Source organism: Notolepis coatsorum (assembly GCF_963971535.1).
Source record: "Notolepis coatsorum genome assembly, chromosome: 8".
Lineage (NCBI taxonomy): Eukaryota > Metazoa > Chordata > Actinopteri > Aulopiformes > Paralepididae > Notolepis > Notolepis coatsorum.
The window spans coordinates 120,800,464-120,812,883 of NC_140172.1; the positions used below are offsets into that span (position 1 = coordinate 120,800,464).

Genomic DNA, 12,420 nt, shown 5'->3' on the forward strand with positions numbered 1-12,420 from the left:
AAACCGAACCGTTTCAGTGTGTACCGTACCGTACCGAACGGCTGTGTAGTGTACCGAACGAATACAACGGTACGTTAACCACTAACGACCGCCCACCGGGGGCTGTTTTTTTCACAATCTAATATAATTATTATTAAAAAAGGTTTTACAAGTCGATTATTAATTTCAATATAGAATATTCGTTGACAGCCCTACAAGTAAAATTAGTTACTGCACACTACATCACCCCTGAGTGGAACATGGACAGCTAAACTTTCCCCCGCTGTACGGAAAACCTGTACCGAACCTTGACTTCAAAACCGAGGTACGTACCACCCCTAGGAGACAGTAGTGATGCACCGATGTGAAAATTGTGGCCGATACCGATAACAGATATTAATATTGCTGTTCTGGCCGATACCGATATTTACCGATGTCGATATCTCTGTATAGAAAACACTTTTTTATGATAATCAAATAAAGAGCTATTTTTATTTTTGCAACTTATTTTCAGAAATGACTGATATTTTGAAACTATTTAAGGCCAAAACATGTAAAAAAAAAAAAAAAGAAAATAGATTAAAAAACAAATTAAAATTAGTTTTAGTTTTTTTTAAATATCGGCCCTATCTTGATATCAGACCGATACCGATGTGTAAAAAAACAGCCATATCGGCCGATATTATATCGGCGGCCGATATATCGTGCACCACTAGGAGACAGGGATTGATATCAGCAAATTAAAGGGGGGGGGTGATTAGGTGGGCTTGATGTCAGAGACCCGAGTACTGAAGACTGACCCGGGGAACGGCACCACGACCTCCTCCTGCCAGTCCTCCGTCTCCTCGCTCTCGCTGTCTCCCAGCGCGCTGTCCGAGCTCTCGTTGCGCGGGATCTCCCAGTCGTTCAGCAGCGCCGCCTTCTTCTTTTGGTCCCCTTTGTTGTTGCCGCCGCCGCCGCCGTCGTCTCCCTCCTGCGGGCCGGTGACCGACACCACGATGCCCTTGTCCTGCTCGGCGGAACAGCTCCGACAGCAGCCCGCCTCCACCGTGTCCGCCGAGCCGCACCTGCACCTTTTCTGGACCTCCGTCACGGTCTCCCTCTTGCCCTCCCCTCCGACGGACCCCGCCTCTCCGAGCCCGAAACCGGGACCGTGGCCCGACCCGGAGCCGTGACCCTGCGGCGCTCCCTCAAAGACCCCCGAGGGGTCCAGCAGCTCTTTGTGTGTTTTGTCCTTGGCCACGTGGTCTATGGTCCTGGTCTCCACGGGGTTCTCCTGGCTGAAGTACTCGTCAAACTGACCGTAGTCCGAGCACTCCGCCTCGCTGGGCGGCGGCCTCCACTGGGGCATCTTGCTGGAGACGCGCGACAGCGCCGGAGCCTCCCTGGTCTGCTGCTTGGTTTGGTCCGTTGACGGTGTGATGCTGCTGCCGTCGCTGCCCTTCGATTCTGCTCCTCGCTGCTCACTGCCGTCCCCCCTCTGCTGCGGTGGCTGCTGCTGTTGCTGTTGTTGTTGTTGCTGTTGTTGTTGTTGTTGTTGTTGTTGTTGTTGCTGCTGTTGTTGTTGTTGTTGGTGATGGTGTTGTTGTTGTAGTAGTAGCAACTGCTGCTGTTGTTGTTTGTCCTTTAAATGCTTCTTGTGCTTCTTGAACTCGTCCTCCACCTTCCTCCTGCGGCTCTCCGTGTCCGACTCGGGGGACATCGAGTCCCCGATGAGGAAGGTGACCTTCGTGGCCGGCTCGTCCTCCTCCGTCAGGAGCGCCATGGGCCCCGTCACGGTGGTCCCCGGTATCCCCGGCACCGCGGCAGGCGGATTCTTATCCGGCGGCTTCCTCTCCGAGGGGAAACACGCGGAGGGAGGACCGGGAACGTCGACGGGTTGGGTCCCTGCGCCGGCCCCCGTCCCGGCCTCCCCCCCGGGTTCCGCCTCGGCCTCCTTCCCCTCTGGGCCGGCGGAGACCGGAGACGGGGCCGCTGGGACCGCGGACACGGAAGGGACGGCGAGTTCCGGCTCTCCAGGGGTCTCTGCATCCAGCACGCCCCCCCGCTCCCTGGGGGAGGCCGAGCCGACGCTGACCACCACCGTCTCCAGCCTGGCCTCCCCGCAGGGCGGGCTTCCCGACTCCCTCTGTAGGCCGCTGGGCTCGGCCGCCTCGGCCCCGGTAGTCTCGCCGGTGCTCTCGCTGTGCCCCGACTGGAGTATGCTGCTCCTGGACCCTTGACTCTCACTGCTGTCCTCCTCCTCCTCCTCCTCCTCTTCATCCTCCTCCCTGGGCGTGTCAGCGTGGCCGGGCTCCGCCTCCGTGCAGGTGCTACTCTGGAGGCTGTTGTCCGACGGGTAGCTGCTGTCCTCCGCCTGCCGCTGCTGCCGCTGTGCCCGGGCGCCCTGGGACAGGTAGTCCCCGCCGGGCTTGTGGACCGTGACCAGGACGTAGTCCGACTCCTCCACCTCCCCCCTCCGCAGGGAGGTGGTGATGAGGGAGCCGGGGATGACGATGGCCTCGTCCTCGGCGCTGTCCAGCATGTGCGTCTCCAGCAGCTCGGAGCAGCGGATGAAGTAGGTGAGGATGTAGAGCAGCCGCTGGACCAGCTCCTGCCGCCGGCCCACCACCACCGTGCGGGAGAGGCGCACCGGGGAGCCGATGGCGCCGTACAGATCACCTGCAAACACACACGTCGAGGGAGAAGGAAGGTGACGCCGTCAGTGGAGAGAAAATAGCAAGTCTGTTTATGTAGTTATTTTTTTTATCAACGAATATCTTTATATTATGACATCCTATGCTGGTTAGTTAGGCTACGCCACGAGGTAGAATTATTATTATTCATCGTATTCTTGCGTTATTCGTTTTCCTAAGAGTAAGGAGTAGGAAGAGGGAACACAATTCTGTATTCTTCAGCACAAGTCAATGTACATCCGTTCCCCGGTCTCACCACTAGGTGGCAATGTTAACCGATTTTCCCTTTCGCTTCCCCACTGAGCTTTTATTGAACTTGCTGACCGTTTGGTGAACATGCTGACTCCTTCACAAACTCCTCATGCTATTTGGTATTTATAGCATATAATGTACGGCACGTCACTGCTCACGAGGTGACCCTCTATAAATCAACACCTATTCAGGCATTTCCACTCAGGCCATCACTGACACACTGGTATTAAGAGAGGTACACTAATGCAACATGCTGTTTATGAGCCCTGTCAGCTAAACTACACTTTTGACAATTAATCATATTTTAAATAGAACTACAGTGTGTGTGTGTGTGTGTGTTTGTGGGGAGCATCTTACCGAGCTGTGCCCAGAGTGGATTGTAGGGGTGTGTCTTGGCCAGCATGTCCACACTCTGGGAGGAGTGCTTCTCCAGGAAGATCTTGATTGGAGGCTGCCCATTGGGCATGACCGTGGGCACCCAGGCCAGGTGATTGGTCAGGATGGCTGTCAATAATGCAGGCAAGAATCTGGGGGTACAACAAGAAGAGAGAGCGGTTAATGAAGGATCGGAACACAGATCAGCCAATCGGAACATAAAAGAGAACGTCAGCCAATCAGAACGTAACAGAACATCAGCCACTCAGAACATGACATAACATCAGCCAATCAGAACACAGCAGAACATCAGTCAATCAGAACATAACAGAACCTCAGCCAATCAGAACATTACAGAATGTCAGCCAATTAGAAAATAAGAGAACATCAGCCAATCGGAACACAAGAGAACGCCAGCCAATCAGAACATAACATAACGGTTTCCTGGAAAATGCCAAGCACAACTCTGGCGAGCACTAGATTTAAAGAGCCCTGCATGTGGGAAACACAATCTAATAGTGTCGTCAACAAATTCCTTAACCATTAGTCAACTGAGGATTTCTAGTCCAGGACGCCCGATTGCTTTTACCAAACGGTTCGTGTTTCCGCGTTCCCGTTTTGCGCTGATTGGCCACTGACGTTTCTGGTCATGTGACATGTGCGCCCAATCGTGTGACGGCAAGTACTTTGGACGGTTAAGCTTAGGCGCTCTTTCGAAGTTGGTTAAGGTTAGAGTTTGTCTTAGAGCAGGGCGATATCGTGTGACGGCAAGTTCTTTCGCCGGTTAAGCTTTGGCACTCTTTCGAAGTTGGTTAAGGTTAGAGTGTGGATCGTAGGCGTTAGGTAGTTTGCTGCTGGTGGAGGCGGAAATGGGCGCGTCATGCGATTGGGCGCACATGTCACATGACCAGAAACGTGCGTGGCCAATCAGAGCGCAAAACGGGAACGCGGAAACACGAACCGTTTGGTAAAAGCATAGACGCGTCCAGGACAGCCCTATGGAGCCCAGCGGAAGGCAGTAGTATAGCTGAGAAAAAGAGAGATAGAGAGAGCGAAAGAGAGAGAGAAACAGAGAGAGAGAGAGACCAGTAAAAGCTGGTTTTGTCCGTCTAGGTCACACCCTTTCCCTCACTACATTGGGTCTTTGGTCACACACACACACCCACACACCCACACACACCCACACACACAGATCAATGTGATTGCAGTGTGATTATCTTCCGTTTCCACCACTTCTGTCTGCATCGCTTCCTGTCTCGTGAGTCACACAGTCATGACGGTCGGATACAATCATGTGATTTCCAGGATGAAACAAGGACACATAGGGATGACTTAGTCATCAAAACCAACTGTCCTGGGACCAGTCATGTAAAGTAGTAGTGGTAGTAGTAGTAACCTAGTCATCAAAACCAACTGTCCTGGGACCAGTCATGTAAAGTAGTAGTGGTAGTAGTAGTAACCTAGTCATCAAAACCAACTGTCCTGGGACCAGCCATGTAAAGTAGTAGTGGTAGTAGTAGTAACCTAGTCATCAAAACCAACTGTCCTGGGACCAGCCATGTAAAGTAGTAGTGGTAGTAGTAGTAACCTAGTCATCAAAACCAACTGTCGTGGGACCAGCCATGAACAGTAAAGCCAATAAGGCTTAAAGGGTGAACTCAAAGCAGACGAGTGTCTCACTTCATTCAATAGTGACGGGAACAACACTGCTGGTGAAAATGTGAAATATAAAACGCATACAAAGTTGGCTCATCAATTTGCCAGCGAAGCACAAAGGACACATCCCAGCGTTCAGATGTTGTGTCTTTAGTGCGTCACAGTACAGAACCCTTTTACTGCTGTAACCTGAGACAGAACCAAAAGCTGTGGAGAAAACCGTGGAACCGACACCAAGATCATCCCCGACCGGCACGGCTACAAGAAAACAAGCCTCGCAGGAGCGACGCAGTGAAGCAGCCACTTGAACACGACTGAAGTCACTCGTTCTAAAAAAGTTGAGTGGGTTCAATACAAGTCTTGCTACCAATTCATTTCTATACAATTAACCGTGGGTTTGGCTTGGCTTGGCTTTGTACCATCAACAATAACGGAGGTTGGCAGAGCTTCCAGACAGTCACAGCGTTCCCTCTCAGTCAGACCCCGTGAAAATAGGGCACATGAAAAAGGACATAAAGAGTCTGTGTGTGTGTACGTGTGTGTGTGTACGTGTGTGTGTGTGTGCATAAAGCACTCCAGTGTGGGTTTTTCTGCTTTCCTGTCTAGAACGTGCACATACGTGTTTGTCTGTGTGTTTTGTGCTAGTATAATAATAATAATAATAATAATAATAATAATAATAATAGTATGTTAAATTTACAATACTTTACAAATTGACAATACCTTTCAGGATACTGGGTTAGGGTTAGAGTTCCAGTTTACCATGAATGAATGTATACTTTATATTTGCATGTATACTTTATATTTTCTGCCTACCAACTATTTGTATATATCCGAGTCTGACTATATGCTTTGGGACACGTTGGGTATAAGAAAAAGGGTTGAGAAAATGCTATCAATCATGGTATTGTTGACAGTTACTCAACTGGTTCTTGGAGGCCTGCTCTATGAGCAGGGAGAGTTCTCTCACAAAGTGGCCACAGAGCTGGTTCTTCTCTGGGGCTCCAGACATCATCGTCAGCCAGACGGGCTCAGCCACCCGGGGCATCGTGTAAAGGTCACAGATGGTCGTCCTGCAACAGAGGGAGAGAGGAAGGGAGAGAGAGAGAGAGAGAGAGAGGGGGGGGGGAGAAGAGAGGATAGAGAGAAGAGATAGGGAAGGGGAGAGGAGAGAGAGAAGGAGAGAAAGAGGGAAGGGGAGAGGAGAGAAAGAGAGAAGGGGAGAGGGAGAGAAGGGAAGGGGAGAGGAGAGAGAGGAAGAGAGAGAAAGAGGGAAGGGGAGAACAGAGAGGGAGAGAAAGAGGGAAGGGGAGAGGAGAGAGGGAGAGAAAGAGGGAAGGGGAGAGGAGAGGGAGAAAGAGGGAAGGGGAGAGGAGAGAGAAAAGTAGAGAGGATAGAGAGGGAGAGAGAGAGAACAGATATGTTATTGTCTCTCGGGACAAACAAGAGATCTCAGCTCACAGGGCTTTGCTGTCTGCACTAAAGCATAGGGAGACCCTGGTTTGTGTGTGTGTGTGTGTGTGTGTGTGTGTGTGTGTGTGTGTGTGTGTGTGTGTGTGTCCAACGCAATCAAACATAAACACACATGCACGAGCACACATACCCACACACTTCTCTCATCGCTTGAAGGGAGAAGTTACACACACGCTCCAGCCAACCCACACAAAAGAGGAACTTCTTGCAAATTGGCATTTCTCTCGCTGCGTTTGTGGGGGGGGGACGCACAATTAAGACGCGTGAACACACGCGCACGAGTACACAATATATCCACTCACTTCTCCCACTGCATAATGTGTGCGAGTGCGGACGTGCGCTCGTACGAGTCTATATCCGTCTGTGTGTGTGTGTGTGTGTGTGTGTCTTCGTTGTCGGTGCATTTGTCCATTGAGGGTGTGGAGTTTCCAGGGGCCAGTGATGTGGTGTGCTGGTGGAGAGAGCGTCTCGGCTGATGGCCAAGGGCTGACACAGAGGCAGAGAGAGAGAGAGAGAGAGAGAGAGAGAGAGAGAGAGAGAGTGAGAGAGAGAATCTCTGCCGCTTGAGGAATGCGGAGAATCAGGGCGTTTCTTTTTCTTTTTTTTTTCTCATCAGAGCTGAAATATGTGCTGTATGTTTGCTGAGCGAGGAAAACAAGACCCTACTGCTGCTGCTGCTGCCGCTGCCACAGAGATGGATCCCCGGGTTCGCAAACCACCCTCCAATGACATCTGGGTCAACCGTGGAACCCCTCAGAATCCCGCTAGCCAATTAAATTCAGACGCTCATCTCGAAATTTAACCCCCATCGTTTGTATCAAGTCTACCGCCTGGTTGCGACGCGTTCACTTTAATAGCCGCTGTGTCGTCTTCCCTTTGAATGTTTAATCTGGTCATGTGTTGAGATCCTACACCCGAAAAGACTCAACACTCAGTAACTAACGGAACACGCTGCCAGCTAGTTAATGTCATGCTCTCGTCAGCCGATACGATGGCGTCCATAAGTAGGGCCTATAAGCAGCGTGGGTGGGTGGGTGGAGCGATAAATTATTTCCGTATCAAGCTCCAATCACCCCTGGGCCATCTCTCACCGGCAGGAGATCACAGGATGTAGTGATGGGTGTAACACGTCTAGGTCCCATGTTTGGTCCAGTATCCATGTTGCCTGGGCTAAAGCGAAAGGCTAAAAAGAGCACCGGGACCATATCTATAAAATCTCTATGAATAAGACTACTGATCCGAGATCAGTGCTCAGGTCACATGACAATAAACACCCTCACTATGAGTTATGAGCCAATTTGGACTCCGATCAGCATTCCTACTTTAAGATGCTCGATGAATACAGACCCCGGTACGGAATTAACTATGTTTACAAGCGAGCTCGCCGCCTCAGTGAGGGGAAAAAATGGCAACTGCCAAAACAGATGCCGACGGGCTTAATGCTGAGAAAACACGCAGGTGTCACCAAACGAGACCTTCAGCAGAGCCCCACTATTCCAGTGTTGAAACCCTTTTAAGTTGCCACTTCTCCTCAGAAATAATGCCACCGAAACTCACCCCATCGAGTTCTCGACAGCAATCTCACAAGATGAAGGCGATGCTATTGCCTCATCTATATATCACGCCATTGAGCCGTTATTAAACACACAGACTGTCTTCTGATGACATCACTAATAAGTCAAACTAATTAACTGTCAACCGGTGTGTGTCACATCGATATGCCCCCCCGAAAAATATCCGTAGTGCTGTATGCATCGTGTCACCAGGAAAGCTTTTTTAGTATGGATCAAAGTATCGCATAACAAACTTAACGCAGACATTCTGTCCCCTGGATCATAAACACGTGGAGTTGGCCCTGTATGCCCCACTCCGCCCTGGTGCATTGAAGTGTCTGATGGCAGTGGGTATGGGGACGGATCTAGTCCCCCCCCCCCACACACACACACATACACATCAGCTGTTCAGGTTATTCAGGCTTGTTTATGCTGATGGTGAACCCACTGACCCGTGTGTAAAAGGTCCTATACAACAGTGTTGGACAAGGGAGGAAACAATTCAAACCCCACCACCAAGCACCACAGTGACACCACGACATGTTAGCAAATAAGCGAACGTTAGCTGGCTACTAACTACTACTAGGGCGACAGTGGTCATCTGGTAATCAGAAGGTTCCTGGTTTGCGGTTAGATTCTGGCTCTTGCCGGTAGCACGTTGAAGTGTCCTTGAGCAAGACACTTAAGCCCCTATTGATTGAAAACTTTATTAACAGATTGCAGAATGGGTACAGTACAGTACAGTACAGCTCAATACATACAATTGTTAAGGGGATGTAGACCAGAGAAAGTCTTTCGTCTCGTTTACATCAGGGTCCCCCATTTTCAATTCATCATAACATATATGACATACATGACATACAGATAGACAGTACTGCTACATCCCTAACCCTAACTGCTCCTACCTTGCATGGTTGCCTCCGCCGTCTGTGAGTGAATGTGTGAGTGAATGTGTGAGTGAATGGGTGAATGTGAGGCATGAGTTGTAAAGCGCTTTGGATAAAAGCACCATATGAATGCAGTCATTTACTGACATTAGCCAGCTGGTGCTGCAGATTGGGCCTTTGGGGAACTGAGATGCATCCTGGAGGAGCAAAATAAACAGACTAGGGACTCTACAAAATGAACGGAATGAGACTTAAAGGGTACCTTGCGGAAAGAAATCGAATCTACAAGTTCCAATCTGGCTTCAGAACGTCCCACTCCACTGACACATGCCTTCTCTATTTGAACGACCACATCAAACAAGAGGTGGACGCGGGCAAATACTGCGGCATGGTCATGCTGGACCTACAAAAGGCCTTCGACACTGTCAATCACTCCATTCTGATTGACAAGCTAAAAGCAATTGGTTTTGATAGTCTATCAGTGAGCTGGATGCAATCCTACCTGGAGGGGAGAGATTAGAGAACAGATGGTGGAGGTAAACGGTACTCTATCCCCCCCCCTCACAGTGAGCTGTGGTGTTCCACAAGGAAGCATACTAGGACTGTTACTGTTCCTAATTTATGCAAATGACATGTCGTCAGCTTGTGACTGCAACTTGTTCCTGTTCGTGGACGACTCAGCCCTGCTGGTCTCTGACAAGAACAAGTTACAGGTTGAAAAAACCCTCAGCTCAGAACTCGGCAGAATCTGCACCTGGCTCGCTGATAACAAACTACCATTACAGCTGGGTAAAACAGAGTCCATTCTCTTCGGTTCAAATAACAAACTGTCACAAGGAAAGATGAAATTACTTACCCTCATTTAGCAATGGTGCGTACGCACAGATATGTGCGTAAACCGCGCGTACGATAATTTCTAAGCAAAGTGTGGGACTTATCAAAATGAACGTGTGCTTGAGATTGTGTGTATATCTACGCACAGCTCAGACCGTGCGTATATGTCACCAAGCGGTAGAATATGAAGACTGCACGCACCATGAGACGAACGTTCATGCATTAGTTTCAACACTGACGAGTTCATATGATCCGCAATTCATTATAGTTAATTGTAAAATAGCGACAGTAGTGCGATTATTGTCAAACCCTATAAATAGCATTTGGAATAAGTCTTTCTTTCCGAATGAATGCAGCATGGTTTATATATGCGTTATTGGAATACTACAGGGTGCACTGACTGCGCTCCGCGGGGAACTGTTTTCAGAGATAGCAGATATGAATGAATGAATGAATGAATGAGGGGCAGTCTAATTGCAGAGAGAACATAATATTAACTAGAGTCCGCTACCTGAGACACATTCTCCTTGATTTGTACCGCAATTTGGGACCCAAATTGGAGCGTGGAACAAAACGCACAAATGCCATCCCTGTGCACATTCAAGTCCTCTCCACCCTCGGGTCTTTGGCCACCGGCACGGTCCATTGTGATATATTGGAGATGGATCGAGCAATGGACTGTTACTGTACCACCCATGTAGCTGTCAAAGCTCAATCACAAGTTCAGTTATGTGAATAGAAAGGGATTCCACTCAGTCAATGTTGCGATGCGCATTTGCCTGATACATGTCGTTGCTGGTGACCGGGAGGAAGTCACGCATTGTATTGAATTAAATTGTAATGTTATTACTGGGGTATCTGTAATTAAAATATCACTTAAATGCAGGTGATCGGGGTTATCCACTGAAGCCATAGTTAATGAGTCTGACCAACGATGCAATTATAACGGGCTCACGCGCAAACAAGAGCCCTTTAGAGCGCAGTTGGCCTGCTTGTTTGGCACGGGGGGGGGGGGGGGGGGGGGGGACGACGACGACGCAGCGGCAGAACACCCACCTCCAAAGTCCAAACGCGATTAAATATTGTTTAAAATAAAAAGCGAAATACTGTTATTTTGTGTGTCATGTTTCCAAATAAGGTTGGTCACAACGAAATGCTTTCTAGCTTCAATTTGTTGGTTAGAATAGATGACCTCCGTTGAAACTTCACTGAGAGCGAGAACGATCACGGAGGACTCGCTCTCAGTGAAGTTTCAAGTCCGCTTAGTCCATTATTCTACATTGCATGGGGGTGTTTCATTACCATATATGGTTAATTAGAGGCGGTTCTGTATGCAAATACTTAAAATCGTGCACGAGCGCGGAGCATAGAACAAGTGGCATTTATCAACACGGAGTACTTGCAGGTGTGCGTAGAACCTGTGTACGCACGTTTGATAAATCCCGATTTTTCTGTGCGTAGAGACATTCTAAATTCCATGCTTAGGAACAAAAATAGAACACTTTCTACGCATTATTGATAAATGAGGGCCCTGGGTTCCATCCTAGAGGCAAATCTTTCCTGTGACAAAATGGCATCTAATGTAATAAAAAAAGTCAACCAAAGAACTAGATTCTTGTACCGGATCTCCTCTCTGGTAAACAAGAATACCCTGAAGACTCTGGCAGGAGCACTCATTCAAGGGTACTACGACTATGCTTGCACCTCATGGTACCAAAGCACCTCAAAGGCGCTAAAAACAAAATTACAAACATCTCAAAACAAACTGGTCAGACTACTGCTTGACCTAGAACCCACCTCACCCCTGCCCACTTTGACAATCTAGGATGGCTTAGAGTAGACGACAGAGTATAGCAACTTGCAATGGGCCTGGTCTACAAGATACACTACACCACTAAGGTACCCATGTACATGTCAAAATACTTCCCAAAGGTCAGTGAATACCACGACACCAGAGGGAGCTCCACAAATCATGTTAAACCCAGATTCGGCTCAAACAAGGGACTAAACACGTTTCGTAATTATGCCACATCAATGTGGAACGCCCTACCCACAGCTGTAAAGGAATGTGAATCACTACCCACCTTCAAAACCACTCTCAAAGAGCACCTACGGGAGACTGAAATTCGAAACTGGCCCCTGTAAATGTCCAAATCCAACCCCCTCCAATGTACAATCCCCCCCCCCCCCCTGTAACATGACGTGCTGCCTGGTCCCCTGCTGTAACATGACGTGCTGCCTGGTCCCCTGCTGTAACATGACGTGCTGCCTGGTCCCCTGGTCCCCTGCTGTAACATGACGTGCTGCCTGGTCCCCTGCTGTAACATGACATGCTGCCTGGTCCCCTGCTGTAACATGACGTGCTGCCTGGTCCCCTGCTGTAACATGGCGTGCTGCCTGGTCCCCTGCTGTAACATGACATGCTGCCTGGTCCCCTGCTGTAACATGATGTGCTGCCTGGTCCCCTGCTGTAACATGACGTGCTGCCTGGTCCCCTGCTGTAACATGACGTGCTGCCTGGTCCCCTGCTGTAACATGACGTGCTGCCTGGTCCCCTGCTGTAACATGACGTGCTGCCTGGTCCCCTGCTGTAACATGACGTGCTGCCTGGTCCCCTGCTGTAACATGACGTGCTGCCTGGTCCCCTGCTGTAACATGACGTGCTACCTGGTCCCCTGCTGTAACATGACGTGCTGCCTGGTCCCCTGCTGTAACATGACGTGCTGCCTGGTCCCC

The 12,420-nt window shown here is 49.5% G+C and overlaps 1 protein-coding gene across 2 annotated transcripts in view; it reads right to left on the reverse strand.

Moving 5' to 3' along the window:
* Positions 1-12,420, reverse strand: part of fnip1 (folliculin interacting protein 1) — a 116,399-nt gene that overhangs the window by 10,506 nt on the left and 93,473 nt on the right. For both annotated transcript variants that reach the window (XM_084320200.1, XM_084320199.1), the window contains 3 exons: positions 5,864-6,010; positions 3,264-3,433; positions 780-2,640 (listed from right to left, as the gene is read on the reverse strand). In XM_084320200.1, coding sequence (XP_084176326.1) covers positions 780-2,640; positions 3,264-3,433; positions 5,864-6,010 — 2,178 coding nt within the window. The remainder of the gene's footprint in view (positions 1-779; positions 2,641-3,263; positions 3,434-5,863; positions 6,011-12,420) is intronic.